The sequence below is a fragment of the Rhizopus delemar genome, genomic scaffold, assembly GCF_000149305.1.
Source record: "Rhizopus delemar RA 99-880 supercont3.1 genomic scaffold, whole genome shotgun sequence".
NCBI classification, from domain to species: Eukaryota; Fungi; Mucoromycota; class Mucoromycetes; order Mucorales; family Rhizopodaceae; genus Rhizopus; species Rhizopus delemar.
Window position 1 is genome coordinate 1,489,859 of NW_027137827.1, and position 19,849 is coordinate 1,509,707.

The following is a 19,849-nucleotide window of genomic DNA, read 5'->3' on the forward strand; positions in this document are numbered from 1 at the left end:
AGACAGGCAAAGGGCAACATATAGGCGGAGGAAATTCCAGATGGAAAAGGGCTTTCTGTAGTTGGTTTGTCGTCAGAGGTAGAAGACGAAAATACTCATCCCAAACAGTTTGCCAAACGAGCCGTTTTTTTGAGCAGTCATAGAGGATATGTTCTAAAGTATCCGATCCAGTAGCACAAACGGAACATGTATCAAAAGGAAAATAAGATGGTATCAATCGATTCAACCGGGAGCGATGAGGGATCTTGCGGTGTAAAAGACGATACCAAACATTACGACAGGCATGGGAGACAGGGTAGACCCAGAATTTTTTCTATGCTAATGCTGTCAGAAAGGATGTATAATATGTTGAAGTCAAATCTTGGAGACAGAGGCGGCTTGAAAAGTCGCCAGCCTGGAATGAAGTTAAAGAAATACAGATCGAGAAAAATTCAATGTTAGCTCCGCCAGGACACACAAAGGTTACGAAAACCAATTCTCACGTCACCGACTTGCTACGCGCACCCCAAGTGCTCCTTGAAATTCTTGATTTATTCTTGATTAATTTCTTCACATCTCTCCATTACAGGAATGGAGAGGAACCAAGTGCAACCAGAAAGGCAACTAAAGGTCCCAGAAACTTCACCATAAAAAGACAGTAATTCAATACCTTTAGTATGGTACTTTAAGTAATTCAAAAAAAAAATAAATCAAAAGTTTCGCCACGAAAATCGAGTTTACAATACAGATTTCTACGGTGACAGTGATCAACACCCACAGGTTAGATTATTTTTTCAATACTGTAGTACCTAAGCGTTATTTTTAAACTAATTGTTTATTCTATCTAGTGGGAATCAATGGGATTCAATATGACAAAGCAGTTAAAAGAGTATAGAGAAGTAGCCGTGGAAGGAGCTCAAAGAAGAAAGCAGCCCTCTGACTCTCGTGTGTTGTAAGTTGTTGTTTTATTAATTATTCAACATATTAATGATTTTTCAACTGACTCTCTATAATTCTATTTATTAACTAGAGCACTTTCTTTTGTTTTTTTAATATCAACCACCCAAAGAAGTGCTATAGCACAGCTTGAATATGAAAAGCAGAATGTCGTCATGAAAGACGTAAAAACAGACGAGCATTTTGAATTTGTAGATGATGAAGTCGTAATGGCGTGTCGAAAAATGCAGAATTTATCTACAAGAGATATAACGCAAGATGAAGCGGAAGATAAAATTGCCGAGATAAAGTTGAAGACGGCAATCTCTGATATAAAAACCGTAACCAAGATTGTTACAGATATGCTTCCACACCTTCTATACAACAGCCAATCATTGAACCATCGTGAAGGCGAGGCATATCTCATAATAGAACTATTGAAGGTTTTCTTTACAAATTGTCTTGTATCAAAGTTAATCGGTATGAAATATGACTGGTAAGTATCAATGAATATACTCCATGTTTAAAAGTATATCTTATTAATGTTGTTAATGTTAGGTTAACTTATCATTTGCTCCCACATCCTAACCATCCAATGAACCAGACAGTGCTCCCAGACTTTGTCATGTTTGTAGAGCCATTGTCGGCCATAATGTTTGAATTGCTTTTCGTGGAGGTGAAAAGAAGAGGAAACAAGTCAAATGGGAATTCGGAATCAGATCTTGTTAAGTTGGGAAAAGAAATGCAGATTGCATTGAACAAGCTGATGTTCCAAGGGGTAGTGGACCCAGAAGTCGTGGCATACTTGTTGAAGGTAAATGTATTTAGAACAATTAATTTAATATAGTTACTAATATGTATTAAATAGATGTTAATGCCACGGTATATAAGATGGATCTTCGGTTCAATGGCCAGTACCGTATGATCGAAATAAGCAAGTTCTATATCTCAATGAAGTCTGTGGATGACCTGATGGTTTTGCCATCCATATTAGAAAAACTTGCCCAAGTGAAGGTAGCTTGATAAATTTCAATATCATCATATGTTATTAATATACGTTAAATAGAAAATCATCCAAAGTACCATGAAGAAGCTGTATGAAAGCATTGAAGATGAAGAAAAAAAGGATGACTTTAGCCAGTATACGAGGATGGCTTGCGGGTTACCCGTGCAAGTAAAGAATAATAAATAATTGTGACTAGTAGATCTCAAAAACGAGATTATTACCTTTTTTTTTTTTTTTTTTTTTTTTTTTGTAAATTAAGCTTATAACTTCTCCCCGCTTTTTCAATCCTATCAATGGCAGGTTATTCGAGTTGAGTAAAGGCCCAAAACCTCATCGAGTGTCAAGGCTATAAGTACGTGTATCTCCTGAGATAATTGCAGATAATAAAGTGAGAAATAAAAAGGAAATAGTGCTTGAAAAACTAGTGAATGAGATTCTATGTAACATCTTTATTAGATTTCAAGACGAGAGAACCCATTTAATCAAACTACGCCTTTATATAGGAAATGGAATTATTCAGGGATCGAAGTGAGTTCAAGGTCAATTTTACTGTATTTTGAATATGGGTTTGCGGTCAGTTGAAAAGTAATTGCAGGTCGTTGTCATGTTTTGACATGTCAATAAGGTACAGTCTTATCATTCTAAGCTAAATCTTTACAAATGAGTTTGAATAAGAATAGATCCTGATAATTACCAACTGCCCTGAACAGCCAAGTTTCACTTTCATCTCAACAGTTGATTATTTACATCAGTTTATAAAATTTTTCTTATACATGTCAAATCATATCGGTCATAACTATCTCTTGTCATTTAATCTCAGGTCTTGCTCAACTAATATAAATAGCCTTGGAATCTTTCTTTAATAAAAGTATTCGACTTTAGAACTATTGTTCGGTCTCGTTAATTCTTCTTTGTTCATATTTTTATACTTAAAACACTTCAGTCGTAACGTGCCACCAAGCTTAAACCTGAAAATTTTTTGACAATTTCCAAAAGCTATAAACTTTTCCACAAATAATCCACCAATAAAACAAAGCCATAACAATTATTATATAAACCTTTCTGAACATTTCTTATGGATTAGATTGTTATTTTTATTAATAATATTTTCTTTTTATATCATTTGAAAACATGCGGTATTTCAAAATTTTAGCTGGCAATCCTTAAGGGAAGACATATTTTGAAACAAATCTTTTAGTTATACCGTATGGTGCAGGACAGAGACAAATAACAATCACATATCACGTATTCAATATGAAAGAGCTCGTACTATAATATAGGTGCCTCTTCTCCCTTATTTATACTCTAAAACTATGCCTCCACTTAACGCTAGAAAACGAGCTTATCTTAAAAAACATAGGAATGAGACGAATCAATTTGCCCCTCATTTAAGAGATCAACTTGAAAACAACAAAAGTACGCTAGTTCAAGGGAATAAGTAAAACTTTGGAGGAAAAAAATCTATGGATTGGACATGATCTGTAAGGTAAGAAATGAAAGGTGCATTGTGGGCTCCAGATCGAGTTAATCCAATACACCGTCCTTTTTTATTTAGACTCAGTTTACGTCGTCCACTACGTCGTCCACTACACCGTCCTTTTTTATTTAGACTCAGTTTACGTCGTCCACTACGTCGTCCACTACGTCGTCCACTACGTAGTCCACTACATCGTTCTTTTTTATTTAGACTCAGTTTACGTCGTCCACTACGTCGTCCACTACACCGTCCACTACACCGTCCACTACGTCATTCTTTTTTATTTAGTCCCAGTTTACGTCGTCCACTACGTCGTCCTTTTTTATTTTATTTTGTATACTTATGGATATTATAACACGCGAAAAGGCGATCTGTATGTTCTATTGCGAACCGTACAGCATGGCTCGTGCTATGGATCTTTTAAATGGCATAGAAAAAGTTGGACTTGATATTTGCTATAAAGACGACCCAACAATGCCAATTGCGCTTTGCGTGAAATCAATAGATCAAAACCCATACAAGAACAAAAGATACCATGATGAAACTACAGCAAGTGAAAAAAAACAAGCAGAAGCTGAGATACAACATAAAATAGGCGAGTATTAGAAAATATTGTTTTGTGTCTTAAATGCTTATATCTTTTATACAGTAAATCAAGCTCAGCTTGTGGAGTTTCTAAATACAGTATATCTACCCTTTGACATGGATAATGGGGATTTGTATGAGCCTAAAAGCCTAACTTTTAATGAGATTTTCAGCAACGTCTTAAAAATCACTAACGTTCTTGACGACAAAACTGTAAATGGATTCGCTAAATGGTGCAGTTATAAGAAATTGAAGTTGATGGAAGCCACGTCAAAAAGAAAAATGAATGAAGCGGGGGGAAAAACTACAACTCGTCTCCTTTATGTCCTTAAGAACAAGTTTGTTGGTAAGAACCGTTTTTTCTATTACAAACCTATATTTATATTGCATATATATATATAAATGTTCTAAGAATATCATGCAATTCTAGAATCAACTTTAGAAGATATAACAATGCATTTGTCCAGATATCAAGCCAATCTAAAGAAGATGAAAGAAACTGGGTACGAAGTAATTGGGTATGCGAGAAAATCGGAAGGTGAAAAGGACGACATAAAGCGAATACGTTTGTTGAACCTGATGGTTGAAAATTTGAAGACAAGGTCTCTGGCAGATAAAGTGTTTATCAGTCCAAATTCTTCAGCAAGCGATCCGTTTAGCAAAAGAGATGAAAATAAAAGAGAAGAGTTGATGTCTCAATAAGTGCAAATGGAGACACTCAAGGTAAGGAAACGGATTTGTCATTTCCACTGACTATGAACGCATATTGATTTGTTGGCTAGACTTGTTGAGATATATATCTGATAAAGAGAAGAAAATTATACTTGTTTCTATTGACTATGCAGGCTTGACAACCAATTGCGAAGACATGAAAAACTTTTTGAGGTAAATGTAAACCAGAAGATTGTAAAAAAAAAAAAAAAAAAAAAAAAAATTACTGACAAACTGCAAAAATAGCACCTACAGCAGCATCAAAGAAATTGCTATAGACCTCATATTTTTCAAGAACAAAGCCAGATTGTATACTAGCGAAGAACTTTTAAACGATGAGAAAAGCTTGAAAGAATTTGAATGTCGAGTAAAATGTCTACAACGTTCCAAATAGTAATAGTTTATTAAAATATGCGTATATTATGTATCAAGCCCTTATTAGAGACTTTCTTTAAGCAATTCGTATTGCTTTTGTTTGCTTTCCTTAAGCAAGGTTGGATACCGATGATATTCAGAATGAGAAGTTAAATTTATAGATGAGTACAAGAAAGGCTCTGTAAGATCGTCTTTATAGCAAATATCAAGTCCAACTTTTTCTATGCCATTTAAAAGATCCATAGCACGAGCCATGCTGTACGGTTCGCAATAGAACATACAGATCGCCTTTTCGCGTGTTATAATATCCATAAGTATACAAAATAAAATAAAAAAGGACGACGTAGTGGACGACGTAAACTGGGTCTAAATAAAAAAGGACGGTGTAGTGGACGACGTAAACTGAGTCTAAATAAAAAAGGACGACGTAGTGGACAACGTAAACTGAGTCTAAATAAAAAAGGACAGTGTAGAGGACAATGTAAACTGGGCTTAAATAAAAAAGGCGGTATAATGGACGATGTAAACTAAGTCTAAACCACAAATAAAAAAAAGGACAGTGCACACTATTTTCGTTCAACTCCATCCAATTAAATAAGCAAAACCGCCAATTTAGCTCTGCAACGACGCCATTTGAGTCTGCTAAAGCTGCCATTTAAGTCTTATAAGAACGCCATTTAAGCTTTTGAGAAATCGCCAATATAATTTGCAATACAGAGGCTCTTTCGCACATCTATATGTTACACAAAGATCCAACCAATCACAACCCACCTCCTACGGGAGACCAAGACATACATTCCAAGGCAGATCTCTCTACTTCTACCACATCGACGACATCAGCGAGCATTTGGCAGACATTTGGAGCATACTCTAAACTTACTAAGAGTCAAGTTATTACTGCTTTTGAAGACAAAGAAGCCAAAGCAACATCTCGTCAAAAACGCAATGAACGATTATGGATCCAGTCCACAGAAAGAAATAGTGCTGTCTTTGACTTACAATCAACAAACGTCACAATCGATGCATTTTTAGCAGCCTTATCCACCCAATATCCTGAAGCAATTGGAGGTGTAGATACACAGTAAGGCGCAGTAAGGGGAACTGTCGTAGCTTTTGACACCATTGCAGCACGAGACAGAGTATGCACCGTTGGAATCACGCTGGAGAACTTCACTCTTTTTGGAACAGCCACTCTTTCGGCTGAGAGTAGTGTTTACAGAGTATATTTGGATAAATTGCCTATCCTCCGACCAGGTGAACTTAGTCCACTCCTCCAGGAGGTTTTCAGCCAGTATGGCAAGGTCTTGCATGTTGGGCTGTACCTAGACCCTAAAACAAAGTTATTTTTTAGAAAGGGGTATGTTATGTTGGATGTAGCTGACAATGAATCTAAGGTCTATCGTTCACTCACACATGAGATCTCTCTTGGTCATCATCGTGTCATCCTAGCCACATGGAGAGGTATAGAGAAACATTGTTTCTACTGCCATAAACCTGGCCATACTAAGTCTGGATGTCAACGACTTCAACGCCAAAAGATAAAAAGCTGCTATTCCTGCAAGAGTCTCGAACATCTTGTTAGGGATTGTCCTAAGATCGGATCACCCAATGTAGGGGAGAAAAGAGCAAGAACCGAATCACATGTGAACCCTGCCGATATCGCCCAGTCAGTAATTACCAGCCAACCCAGCGATCTCAACGGCACGAAGACCAATAAAATCGATCTCACTACCGCTGCATCAAAGTATGCTACAATTACTCCTGTGGCCTCCAATGTTGGAGGGACCATCTCTACTAATCCTTCTCCAGAACAGACGGTCGATAGCCATACTGATATCGAAATTGATGACATAGACGATTCAGATTATGTGCCACCGGAGGAGTCCGAAGGAAGCAGTGACGATAGTCAAGATGAAGAAGAAAATGACAAAATGCTAATTGATAGCCAAGAAGTCGAGGATTTACAACATGAGGGAAATAACCAAGGAAATTTTACACTATATTCACGAGAGGGTGTTGTAGTTGTCCATTCGTCTTCGGGCGATAGCGGCAACATCTCTGAACCTTTATTATGAGTATGAGAGATAACTCTCATGTTTCACTGGCCTCACTTAACTGTCGAGGTCTAAAAAAAATATTAACTAACTCTGGTCGCTCCTTTTCTCAAATCTTACGCTCACTCCCTTATGATTTACTTGCTCTACAAGAGACACATGCTTCTACCGAACAACTACAAAACAGTTTTGATATGATATTACAAGCTTCAGCTAGCAACTGGACCCATCATTGTGGTCTTATTTCCTTCAACCCTTCCCTGTCACTCCTTCCACTATGGTCCTCTATCGACGGACGAATTTTGGCAACTACAGTTACTCACGACTCCAACTTATTTGAACCACTTACTATATATGTTATATATGTTCCTGCCACTAGTGCAGCACGTCTTAATTTCTTATGTGACTCCAACAGGTTATTTCAGTTTCATAGGGCACCAGAAGAATGCTGCATTCTTATAGGCGACTTTAATCACAATATACACAAACCCATCAGAACTGATCGTGCTGTAGAATGGCAACACTGGATTCATCGTTTCTGGCATGATCCTATTCATTCCGTTCAAGAATATCGTAACATGCCTACATTCCGTAATATTTCTACCATTGATTTTTTGCTAGTTACTAATGATCTCAAATATGATGTCTCTCGACCTGCTGTCCAATATGTCCCACGCTGTGATCACTCAGCTATCTCTATCAATCTCCTTTTTGGAACTCAACGGTCTGGTCCAGGTATATGGCGGTGCAATCCTTACCTTGTGCAAGACTTGAGTTTTAGAAAAGAGTTAAAGTCGTTCTGTGATGCTGCTTCACGATACATTCCAGATCTTGATGCTCCTTCCCAATGGGACCACTTCAAGATTGTTCTAAAAGGTTTCATTCAAGCCTTTTTTCATAAACTACATGCCAAACATCGTCGAAAAGAAGTTTACCTGCAACGACAGCGACACAAACTCATCAGACATCACCAGCACGAACATGCTGCAGAAGCGTTAAGTCATATTGAAGCCCAACTCGACCAAATAGCCGAATTTTCAGCAAATACCCTTGCCCTAAGGTCTGGTTTACGTTGGCGAGAACACGGTGAACGCTCCAATTCATACTTCTATAAGACTATCAGGACCAGAACTCAGAAACAGGCTATCCACGAACTTCTTTCTTTAGAGGGATACTTGGTTCGCTCTCCAAACCAGCTCAACGATTGCGCCAAACAATTTTACGAGCAACTATATTCTCCTGACCCAATTGAGTATGACGCGTTAGAGGAACTTTTAACACAGATTCCTACCTCCACTTGCTTTGATACAGCTACAAATAATGCGTTGACAACTGAATGGACCGAAGAAGAGGTACTTGCGTGCGCTTCTAAAGCACCATCGCACAGCAACCCGGGCGTGGACGGTATCCCCTATGAATTGCTACAACTTCTATTGAAGCACCCTTTTTGTATCCGTCTTTTCACGAAAGTACTCAACAACGCTCTTCAACACAGCAAATTTCCCGCCACTTGGCAACAATCAATTGTAACCCTCTTGCCAAAAAAAGGAGATCGAAGCCAATTAAAAAACTGGAGGCCCATCTCTTTGATATGCGCTGGTGCAAAAATCTATACTAGATTGCTAGCAACAAGAGTCAATGAAGTTCTGCCTCACCTGATCGACATACACCAGACGGGATTTATGTCTAATCGTTTCATAGCAGACAATGGGGTTACCACTCGACTAGTAATGGATGTTGCTCAAAGAATGAAACTACCTGGTATCGCTTTACTTTTAGACCAAGAGAAAGCTTATGACCGTGTACATCCTCAGTATTTACAAGCATGTTTAGATAAATTTGGCTTTCCACAATCGTTGGTTGCCAGCATTATCTCCCTGTTTTTTGGTACAACTCTTTGTATAAACGTCAATGGCTTTCTCACGGCACCGATTTCGCAGGCTAGAGGCTTACGTCAAGGAGATCCCCTCTCTCCTCTTCTTTTCAATTTGGCAATAGAACCATTGCTACGTGCTATATGGTCGTCTCCACTTATCTCGGGATTTACACTTCCTCGACCGCAGCAGCCTAATTTTGCTTCTCTGCCAAGATCATCGCCACCATTGAAAGCACTTGCCTATGCAGACGATGTTCTGGTTTTTCTCACACGACCTACAGAATTGCAAACACTACTTTATTTAGTTTCTCTATACGGTAAAGCTTCCAACGCTCGTTTGAACCGTGGCAAGACTTTGGCTGTCTCTCTTTCAGGGGAAGATCGCCATGATTGGAGGCAAACGCTTTCTGCTAATGGAATCACTCAGTGGCACGACAAGCGTGCATCTTCGGCTGCCATTTATCTTGGTTATCCTCTCACAAGTAGTGCCCAACAAATGTCTAGTTATTTAGACAGCCTTATTGTGAAACTCGAGAAACATGCTACTATCCTCTCACAACGACGTTTGTCCATACTTGGTCGCAGCATGATTGCCAATTCACTCCTCCTCAGCCGTGTTTGGCATAATATAAGGGTTTTGTCACCTCCTCAAAGCTTCTTCCAGCGGCTACGTACGGTAATTATATCATTTTTGAAACAGAAGAACTTTCCGTTTGTGAAATTCCAAGACTGCCAGCGTCCACGTGACGAGGGCGGTATCGCTATATTGGACCCATCGAAACAACATTCTGCCTTGCAATTACGATGGCTTATTCCACTTCTCCTCCCACCCGACCAAGCAACCAATCCAGATTCATTTGCTACCAGCCTCATGAAATACACACTGTGTGCCTTGTCGTCTGCGCCATCACCAGTTTTACCGTTACTATTTCCTGAGCGACGCACAACCGATCTTCATAAAATTGGCTGTTTTAACTCTCTATTCAAAACTATTGACCAAATGGATTTTGAGATTAATTGGACGGCACTAAACGCTGGCTCAGCTGCAGAGATCCCTTTGAGCAGAATATGCCCGCTCCTGCTTACCAACGATCCTGACCATACTTACAATAATTGGAAATCAAATTTGGTTAAAAACCTATATAGATTCAGCACAGTGGATGGAAGGCTTACACCAATCACCTCTTTTCTGTCGAGAAAGCAACGTAATCGATCCGAGGCATACTTTGACCTCCTCTCACTAGGTCACATTAAAGAAGAAAATTTTTTTACAGCACTCAGAAGCACCTCTGATCTCTCACTTGGACTTTTTATATCCTCCATGGGATGCCCTCGTCCTGAGCCGGAATTCCATTCTCTCGTTAGCACGCCCCCACCAGATGGCACACCTATAGAAAATTTATCAACAAAATGGTTCCGGCATATTGACAAGCTTCCGCTAACTAGTCTACCTTCACACTATCCTCGAGCCAGCAAGTCATCCTGGACACAGTTCTGGCACGCCTCAATTCCTCACCCAGCACGAACCATTCTTTGGCGTCTCTACCATTCCAAGCTGCCAACACGTTCCCGACTGCACAAACTCATGCCTAATATTATTACTGATGAACTGTGTATGCTCTGTGGCGCAATCGAATCTGATTAACATTTCCTATGGTCTTGTCCATTTAAACAGCCTATGTGGGATACACTTTTAACTCGTTTCTTTGACCAGAATTCACGTCTGACTTTTGACGACATCTCTTGACCAAATCCAATCTCAGCCACAGTGCGTGCGCAATGGCAACTTGATTCTTTCCAAGTAGTTGCCTACGGTGTACTGTGCTTATGGAGAAATCATTGGAAACATGTTTTTGATGGCTCGCCCTTCTGGCCAAATGAGGCAGCTGCTAGAGCAACTATACTCCTTCGCAGAATACATCAAGAAAGTCTGTATCAGGAAAAAATTAAAGACATTAATCAGATGTCACATTAACTTCACACTTCTATATATTTAACTGTTTTCTTACAGTGTACGTCTAAAGGCGGCACTCCAATAAAATCCTCATACACAAAAAAAAAAAATATAATTTGCAATACCGCCATTTGGCACCGTTAGTATTGTATGTCACTATGCTTACTCGAGGTTCTTTCGCACATTCATATGTTACACAAAGATCCAACCAATCAAGAAACTCCCCATAATGGGGACAATCAGCAAAATGGAGACTCCTCCAAACCATCAACAGCTCCTTCACCTGCAGCAATGTGGCAAACCTTGAGAGCTTACTCAATGAACACAAGAAACCAAGCTGTTATAGCGTTTGAGGACAAAGATGCTAAAGCAGCAAGTCGACAAAGACGGAACGAGAAGTTATGGATCCAATCGTCTGAAAAGAATAGTGCAGTGTTCGACATTCAGTCGTTAAACTTGTCAATTGAAGCTTTTCTTCAATCCTTGTCCTCCCAATATCCGGAGGCTATAGGAGGAGTTGATACTTATCAAGGATCAGTCAGAGGGACAGTTGTAGCTTTTGATTCTGAAGAAGCTAGAGATAAAGCATGCTCTGTAGGAATTCAAATCAGTTCCCATACCATTCATGGTACACCAACACTATCTGCTGAAAGCAGTGTTTACCGTGCTGCTTTGGATAAATTACCTATTTTGAGACCATCCGAATTAAGTCCGTTATTGCAAGAAGCATTTAAAAAGTATGGTAAAGTCTTACATGTTGGGCTTTACCTTGATCCTAAAACCAATTTGTTCTTTGGCAAAGATTACGCCATGCTTGGCACCACCAATGATCAAGGACAAGTTTATCAACCCTTGACCCATGAAATCCCACTTTTCCAACGTCGAATTATTCTTGCAACATGGAGAGGCATGGAAAAACACTGTTTTTATTGTCATAAACCTGGACATACCAAGAGCTCTTGCTAACGTCTGCAAAAGCAGAAAGCAAAAAGCTGTTATGCTTGTGGAAGTTTTGAACATTTTGTTCGTGATTGTTGTTTAGGATAGGGGGTTTTAGGTAAAAGTAGTATAACAACAAAGATAAAGAAATACTGTTAGAACTTGGTATCTCTTTATTAAGTTAAGATAACTAAGATTGAATATGATAAATTCTACATGTAAAAAGTGAGAGTATTTATAGACATGATACGGATAAAGAATTAGGACAGATTTATGATCAATTCGACAGAATAGATGATTACTATTTCTAATTATTAGTTTAGCCTGTTCCTAGCTTGTATTGTCAATTATGCTATTGGGATGGTTTCAGATAACTCTGGATGTAGGACTATTTAGGAGACGGTACGGATGAATATAAAATCCTCTAGTTCCGTGATTGGATATTATGGCTAATAATAATATCTCAGTTAGGACAAATGTTTCCATGATTAATGATGATCCGATAAGTAATCGTCATTCCTTATTCAACATGCTCATATCATCAATAAACTATATTACAACCACGCCATACATTTGACTGTGTGAAGTTAATATGAATAAAGCTTAATATAAAAATCTAATCAAGGTCTTTTATTGATCTGTGCTGGGAATAATGTTATAAATGATTCCAAAGTTATGTCAACATATTATTTAGGATCATATGAGATTCCTTTTACTAAAATAAAGTGACTATAATCTTATGTATCCTTAACAATTGTCCCAAGACGGGTTCACCGCCAGTAGGAACCAAAAGATCAAGAATTGCTACAGCCGCAGTTTCATCAAATGTTTCAAACGTTGAAATATCCATCCACTCTGACCACAAGAGCTCTGAAGTGATATCGTATCACAAGAAGATCCATGTGTTGCTATTGACGCGTTAACGAATGCACAGAAAGATCATGTAGTCTCCAAGGAAGGAGTGTCCACTCTCACTGTGCCTATAACACATCCAGTTGAAACAAATATCGAGAGTGATTCAGAAGATTCTGGTGACAGCGATTATGTACCATTGAATGAATCGGAGAAAGATAGCGATGAGAGCCAAGATGAAAGTGCAACAGACAATATGTCTATTGATAGTCAAGAAGTAAATGATTTACAAAATGAGGCTGGGAAATCGCAGCACCTACATTGGAGAATCAGAAATATAAGTCTGATGTCCGATCGTCATCTGATGATCATGACAGCGGTATCAACTCGTCACAATGAGTATGAGTAATATTGCTCATATTTCATTAGCCTCGCTTAATTGCCGAGGTCTCAAAAAAATATTGACACATTCAGGACGATCATTTTCAAGAATTTTTCGATCACTACCTTACGACATACTTGCTCTACAAGAAACACACGCTTCGACAGAGCAATTACAAAACAGTTTCAATCTATCTTTACAAGTCACATCCAGCAACTGGACCCCTCATTGCGAATTAGTTACTTTCAATTCATCGATATCGCTCACTCCCCTCTGGTCGTCTACTGATGGCAGAATAATGGCAACCAAGATCACTCACAATTCCAGTCTTTTTGAGCCTATCACCATTTATGTGGTGTATGCTCCTGCCACCAGCACTGCACGATTTAATTTCTTGGACGATAGTAACATCCTTTTTCAATATAATCAGTCACCAGAGGATAGGTGCATTCTTATGGGTGATTTCAATCATAATTTACATAGGCCAACCAGGAGTAATCGTGCTCTTTAATGGCATCGTTGGATACAACAATATTGGCATGACCCCATATATGTTAATTCGGATTACCGGGGTATACCTACCTTTCGTAACATCTCCACAATTGACTTTTTGCTTGTTACTAATGATCTCAAACATTGTATATCACAACCCAAAATACAATATGTTCCAATTTGTGATCATTCTGCAGTTTCGATGACAGTTACACTGGGCGAACAACGCACTGGTCCTGGGATATGTCGATGCAATCCTCTGTTAGTAAATGATAAAAGCTCCCGGTTAGAGCTCACTTCCTTTTGTGATGCAGCTGCCCGACATATCCCAATGGGATCAATTCAAAGTTATGCTTAAAGGTTTTGTTCAAAACTTCACGCACAAATTACACGCCAAAAGGAATCGCAAACAAGATTATTTACAGCGACGAAGAAGATTAGTCCTTCGACAACAGCACATTGACCATGCTGCTGATGCTTTAAAACATGTAGAGTCACAATTAGACCAAATATATGAATCAACAGCCTCTACTTTAGCCCTCAGGTCAGGTTCAAGATGGAGAGAACATGGAGAACGATCAAATCTCGTAGACAAAAACAAGCTATTCATGAACTTCAGTCTTCAGATGGTCAGTTAGTCAGATCCCCACAACAGCTCAATGACTGCGCCAAACAGTTTTATGAAAAGCTTTACTCAACCGAGCCCATTCAGATAGAAGCAATGGAAGAGATTCTGAATCATATTCCTCCGTCTAACTGCTTTAATGAAGATGTTAACAATGCGCTAACATCCTCATGGACTGAAGAAGAAACCCTAGCATGCGTCTCCAAAGCTCCTAGAAACAGTAGCCCGGGAGTGGATAGCATACCATATGAGATACTTCAAATACTGCTTCAACACCCATTTTGTAGAAATTTATTTGCAAATGTACTCAATATAGCGCTAAGGGAAAGTAATTTTCCCAACACATGGCAACAATCAGTGGTTGTACTGTTACCTAAAAAAGGAGAACAAAGTCAACTTAAAAATTGGAGACCTATATCATTAATATGTACCGATGTCAATATCTTTACTAGATTGTTGGTAGCAAGGGTAAATGAGGTGTTACTGTCTCTAATCGATATACATCAGACTGGTTTTATGCCTGAACGATTCATAGCCGATAATGGTGCTACTACGCGATTAATTATGAACATCGCAGAACGCTTTAAACTACCCGGAATAGCCCTCCTCTTGGATCAAGAAAAGGCATATGACCGCGTCCATCCTCAATACTTGAAGGCCTGCTTAGAACGGTTTGGATTTCCACCGACTTTGGTTACAAGTATTTTATCCCTATTTTTTGGTACCTCACTCTGTATTAACGTCAATGGATTTCTTACAACTTCGATCCAGCAAGCAAGAGGACTTCGACAAGGAGATCCTCTCTCCCCTCTGCTTTTCAATCTTGCAATCGAGCCTTTTTTGCGGTCTATTTGGTCCTCCTCTTTAATTTCGGGCTTTACTTTCCCTAGGTCAATTCAACTCGGATTAAGCAACTTGGCAAGGTCGTCGCCTCCAGTCAAAGCTTTGGCTTATGCAAACGATGTCCTTGTATTTCTCAAGGGTCCAACAGAATTACAAGTCCTATTACAATTAGTGTCTTTATACGGGAGAGCCTCCAATGCCAAACTCAATCGTCATAAGACACTGGCTGTTTCTCTTTCAGGTGAAGAACAACTAGAATGGCGTACCATGCTTAATGCAAACCGTATTCTTCAATGGCATGACAACAAGGATCCTACTGCTGCCATCTATTTGGGATATCCGCTTACAAGCAGTACACAGCAAATGCCCAACTATCTTGACAGCATTATTACAAAAGTTAAACGTCATGCTGATATCCTAGCTCAACGAGGACTCTCCATACAAGGACGTAGCGTGGTTGCAAATTCACTCTTGCTCAGTCGTATATGGCACAGCATAAGGATACTATGTCCTCCCCAAAGCTTCTTCCAACGAATACGCTCTATTATTATTAAGTTTCTCAGATGCAAAAACTTTCCATCAGTGAAGTTTCAAGACTGCCGGAGACCCCGCTATGCAGCACTCAGCCCTTCAGTTGCGATGGCTTATCCCGGTGCTCCAATCGACGCACCTGGCTTCGACTCAGGAATCATTTGCTACAGCTCTTATGCGATACTATATCTGTGTACTGACCTCCTCGCCTTCAGCGATTCTGCCTTTACTTTTTTCAGAAAAGCGTAGTACTGACAGTAAAAAAATTGGTTGCTTTCAGTCCATGTTTCGTACTCTAGATCATATATATTATAAAATAAGCTGGACTGATCTGAATACTAGTACAGCAGAGGAATTACCTTTATGCAGAGTATGCCCAGCTTTGCTTACAAATGAACATACTTATCAAAGTCCGTACTGGAAATCATTATTGGTTAAAGATGTATATGGATTCAATGTAATCGATGGTAAGCTTACTCCCAGAGGATCTTTCCCGTCCAGTCAACAAAGAAACAGGGTTATAAAATATCTCGATCTTGTGCGCACAAGCCAAATAGCTGAAGAGGATTTTGTTCTCCCTCTTAAAAGTTCTCCCAACTATGCTATTGGGGGATTTATATCCTCTTTTGGCTTTCAACATCCTGCACCTCAGTTTGACTCTCTATTCAGCTCGCCTCTACCAGATAGCACTCCAGTTGAGGATTTGTCCACTAAGTGGTTCCGAAATCTTGACATGCTCCCTTTAGATAGGCTTCCACCCACGTATCCTAGAGCCAGCAGATCTTCCTGGAACAAATTCTGGCACGTCTCAATTCCTCATCCAGCACGTACTATTCTATGGCGACTCTATCATTCAAAGCTTCCTACTCGCTCTCGTCTGCAGAGAATCATGCCTAGATATATCATCGATGAAGGATGCATGATGTGTGGCGCAATTGAAACAGATGAACACTTTTTGTGGTCCTGCCCAGTTAAACGGCCTATATGGGACACATTGGCACAACGATTTCTTGAACACCCGTCGATATTATCATTTGATCAAATAAATCGACCATTTCAAACAACAGTCAAGACACTATCGCATTGAAAAATTGACACCTTTCACGTAATTGCTTGTGGAGTCTTGAGCTTATGGAGGCTACACTGGAAATATATTTTTGAAGACACCCCTTTCTGGCCAAATGAAGTAACAGCAAGAGCCCCAGCGCTACTTAGACGGATCCCCAATGAAAATTTACATCGTCAAGAAATGTAAAAATATTAAATTTTATTATATTAATAGTTGTTTTATTGTTGTAATTTTCTTTTTTGTAACAGTGCTCGTCTGGAGGCGGCCCTAGAATAAAATCCTCTTCCAAAAAAAAAAAAAAAAAAAAAAAAAAAAAAAAAAAAAAAAAAAAAACTATGCTTACTCAAACCATCCATACACAAGATATCATCCATTCATTACCTACATTCATTAACACCAGCGATCAAGGCATGCTCCTACTGATCAACTTTATAAGGAAAATAGGCCAGGTTACGAATGACGAGAGTGGTTTAACGCCATTTGATTACCCTCAGTTCATAGACGGACCAAGTCTATTTAACTTGACAATTACTGGTAGTGAGTCTCTGCCACCAAAATCCCTTCATTTGAAAATCAACATCAAACATCAAGCTTTATGCATTGAGCACTATGAACTTCTACAAAGTTACTATATGGATACTTATGAAATACCTATGCCCAATACGATCAATACAACTATACAATCATTAAGAAAAAATTAACTTGCGGATAACGCTACCAACAATCAGACAATCATTCATCATCAACTTATACTTAAGCCATTGTAAATAATCAACTACGAATTGGCCAAATATTTTTTTTTTTCACATTCATTTAATAACTCAACTCATTATTTTGCATTCGTCAATTGGTACAGCCATGCGGCTCAACATTTTCCCATCTTCGATGATACTGGCATCCAAGAGTGGAAGAACCAATTTGATCCAGTCTCAAGCAACAACATACTTCCGATTTATAGAATTTTCAACCCTGTTGCTATATGCCCATATGTTGATAATCATATTCTCACTCTCACTCTGCCAAGACGAATTTATATGTAACAATTATACCAAATCGTTCAAACACACATTTATTATTACAGTTATTACATTATCTATTTTAATGAAGAATCATCCAAGGGACTTTTTTAAAAAAATTTTTTATTCAATTTGTGAAGAGACAATAAACCAAGAAACAAAAAAAAAGGAGAATGCCTACTGCATTGGATTTGCAGCAGCAAAGGAGGAAGAAGCGGAAACAGAGGTTGGGAAACCAAGAGCAGGAGAAGAAAAAGCCCAGGAAGGAAAATCGGCATCGTCGAGTTTGTTGGGGAACTCCACCTCAACATTTTCTATTATTCTTTTAATAGTTGGTGGAGCCCCCTTTTTCTTCATCGACTCCTTGTATCTTTTTTGCAACTCTTCGTGGAATTGCACCACCTGTAGATTAATTAAGATATATTAGCAAATGAAATTTGTCAATAACATTTTACTTACTTCGTTGCTTCTAAATGATGGCCTTTTGACCACGAACGTACGACCGTTTTCGTCCTCTGGCCCATTTTCTTCATCTGATGTCCAGTCAACTGTCAGAATTTTGCCAGCGAACGGGAAACGGGCGTCGAACGCTGAAGGGTTAGCCATGTAAACAGATCTCCTGTTAGAGAGTTTCTATCATAAGGTGTTAATGTAAGCATTTTCCATATTTTATAATATAATCTTCTAAATATTAAATACTCACCGTATTTACACGGCTACGACAGGTTGTTTTTGGTGAAACAACTGTCTTCCCCTTGGCCTTGCTCATCAAATAGGAATACTTGCTCCTGATTATGGTGTTTACTTGCGAAGTGGTGAGCAAATCAAAACGACGATGCTTCCTGACTTCCTCACACAAGAGGGCCTTGACCTTTCTGTTGTTTTTGTGGGCGAAGGTCACGTCCAAGTCAAATTCGCTTCTGCGACCAACAACGTAATCACGGTAGTATTCTGCTAAATAGCTCTATATGACACAGGTATAAAATATAGTTGTTAAATTACAATTGCTAATTTGATAAATCTGTTCTAGACTTACACTGCATTCTTTCTTGGTATGGTCGACCTCAGCTTCTGAATCTCGCTGCTGCTGCTGCTGTTGCTGTTGCTGTTGCTGCAGTAATTGTGACAATTGCTGTATCTGAGTAGCCACGATCTCTGGTGTGAAATCAGAGGATGCTTCGATGACTTCAGTATCAACAGAGCTCTCCAGGCGGGGGGTTGCAAAGTTACTGGAAACAGGAACAAGAGCAGGAGAAGAGAGAGGAGGAGCAACAGTGCATGATGACCCAGCAATGCTCAAAGAAACCCTTGCCTTTTTGCGAGCATTGCTAGAATCGTTGATAGGACCGGCAGCACGACGAGACATTTTTTAAAACAAATTATAAAATGAAGAAAAAACAAGAGTACAAAATAAACTGAAGATGAATATGAAAATAAAGTGGTACTTTCATCTATTTTACAAAAAAAGCAAAAACCTTTGGAGTTGAAGGTGTTACATTTAAGTTAAAAAAGAATTTCAACTGTTTATTAATAACTTCTCTGAATGTTTTAATAGTTAAACTACATTAAAAAAAAACTTGTCTTTAATAGATAATGGATAGCTTTTTTTTTTTTTTTTGCTATTATCGAATAAGGCTGAAAAGTATAAAATAAGAGTTTAAATTAACTTTTTTCAACTGAAAGGAGTTACTAAAATAGCATAAATGACCAGATCTCTCTTTATTCACCAAGAAAAACCATCTTGAAGTGTTTTAAGTATCAAAAATAAGGGAAAAGAAGAATTGACGAGACCGAACAATAGTTCTAAATTCGAATTCTTTTATTGAAGAAAGATTTTAAGGCTATTTGTATTAGTTTGAGCAAGACCCGAGATTAGATAGCAAAAGATAGTTACGACTGATATGGTTTGACATAAGAAAGATTCTATAAACTGATGTTAATAATCAATTGTTGAGATGAAAGTGAAACTTGGCTGTTCAGGGCAGTGATAATTATCAGGATCTATTCTTAGAAACTCATTTGTAAAGATTTAGTCCAGAACGATAAGACTGTATCTTATTGACGTGTCAAAAAATGATATTACTCTTTAAAATCTGTAAAGATCTGTGAAAGCCCGTTAGAATGTTTTTTTATTTAAATATTAAAAT

At 38.6% G+C, this 19,849-nt stretch overlaps 8 protein-coding genes across 8 annotated transcripts; 7 read left to right on the forward strand and 1 right to left on the reverse strand.

The window, feature by feature from the left end:
* Positions 1 to 848: 848 nt before the first annotated feature.
* Positions 849 to 1,840, forward strand: RO3G_00593 (uncharacterized protein; the record flags this gene model as incomplete). The annotated part of the gene is made up of 4 exons (XM_067655184.1): positions 849 to 931; positions 1,010 to 1,411; positions 1,474 to 1,729; positions 1,784 to 1,840. 4 exons carry the CDS (start codon positions 849 to 851, stop codon positions 1,838 to 1,840), a joined length of 798 nt encoding a protein of 265 aa, XP_067511285.1.
* Positions 1,841 to 3,234: 1,394 nt separating this feature from the next.
* RO3G_00594 (uncharacterized protein) lies at positions 3,235 to 5,222 on the forward strand (the record flags this gene model as incomplete). The annotated part of the gene is made up of 8 exons (XM_067655185.1): positions 3,235 to 3,359; positions 3,477 to 3,732; positions 3,765 to 3,951; positions 4,048 to 4,329; positions 4,414 to 4,521; positions 4,766 to 4,868; positions 4,941 to 5,061; positions 5,127 to 5,222. 8 exons carry the CDS (start codon positions 3,235 to 3,237, stop codon positions 5,220 to 5,222), a joined length of 1,278 nt encoding a protein of 425 aa, XP_067511286.1.
* A 1,211-nt stretch (positions 5,223 to 6,433) lies between these two features.
* On the forward strand, positions 6,434 to 7,144 carry RO3G_00595 (uncharacterized protein; the record flags this gene model as incomplete). Its single annotated transcript, XM_067655186.1, has 1 exon — positions 6,434 to 7,144. One exon carries the CDS (start codon positions 6,434 to 6,436, stop codon positions 7,142 to 7,144), a length of 711 nt encoding a protein of 236 aa, XP_067511287.1.
* Positions 7,145 to 7,701: 557 nt separating this feature from the next.
* Positions 7,702 to 9,935, forward strand: RO3G_00596 (uncharacterized protein; the record flags this gene model as incomplete). Its single annotated transcript, XM_067655187.1, has 3 exons — positions 7,702 to 9,010; positions 9,122 to 9,675; positions 9,867 to 9,935. 3 exons carry the CDS (start codon positions 7,702 to 7,704, stop codon positions 9,933 to 9,935), a joined length of 1,932 nt encoding a protein of 643 aa, XP_067511288.1.
* A 1,168-nt stretch (positions 9,936 to 11,103) lies between these two features.
* On the forward strand, positions 11,104 to 11,919 carry RO3G_00597 (uncharacterized protein; the record flags this gene model as incomplete). The annotated part of the gene is made up of 1 exon (XM_067655188.1): positions 11,104 to 11,919. One exon carries the CDS (start codon positions 11,104 to 11,106, stop codon positions 11,917 to 11,919), a length of 816 nt encoding a protein of 271 aa, XP_067511289.1.
* Positions 11,920 to 12,553: 634 nt separating this feature from the next.
* On the forward strand, positions 12,554 to 13,153 carry RO3G_00598 (uncharacterized protein; the record flags this gene model as incomplete). The annotated part of the gene is made up of 2 exons (XM_067655189.1): positions 12,554 to 12,564; positions 12,769 to 13,153. The coding sequence occupies 2 exons, from the start codon at positions 12,554 to 12,556 to the stop codon at positions 13,151 to 13,153; spliced, it is 396 nt and encodes a 131-aa protein (XP_067511290.1).
* Positions 13,154 to 13,968: 815 nt separating this feature from the next.
* On the forward strand, positions 13,969 to 16,704 carry RO3G_00599 (uncharacterized protein; the record flags this gene model as incomplete). Its single annotated transcript, XM_067655190.1, has 6 exons — positions 13,969 to 14,162; positions 14,210 to 14,711; positions 14,751 to 15,482; positions 15,650 to 15,810; positions 15,960 to 16,084; positions 16,175 to 16,704. 6 exons carry the CDS (start codon positions 13,969 to 13,971, stop codon positions 16,702 to 16,704), a joined length of 2,244 nt encoding a protein of 747 aa, XP_067511291.1.
* A 1,175-nt stretch (positions 16,705 to 17,879) lies between these two features.
* Positions 17,880 to 19,068, reverse strand: RO3G_00600 (uncharacterized protein; the record flags this gene model as incomplete). The annotated part of the gene is made up of 4 exons (XM_067655191.1): positions 17,880 to 18,104; positions 18,162 to 18,335; positions 18,508 to 18,666; positions 18,739 to 19,068. The coding sequence occupies 4 exons, from the start codon at positions 19,066 to 19,068 to the stop codon at positions 17,880 to 17,882; spliced, it is 888 nt and encodes a 295-aa protein (XP_067511292.1).
* Between the last annotated feature and the right edge of the window lie 781 nt (positions 19,069 to 19,849).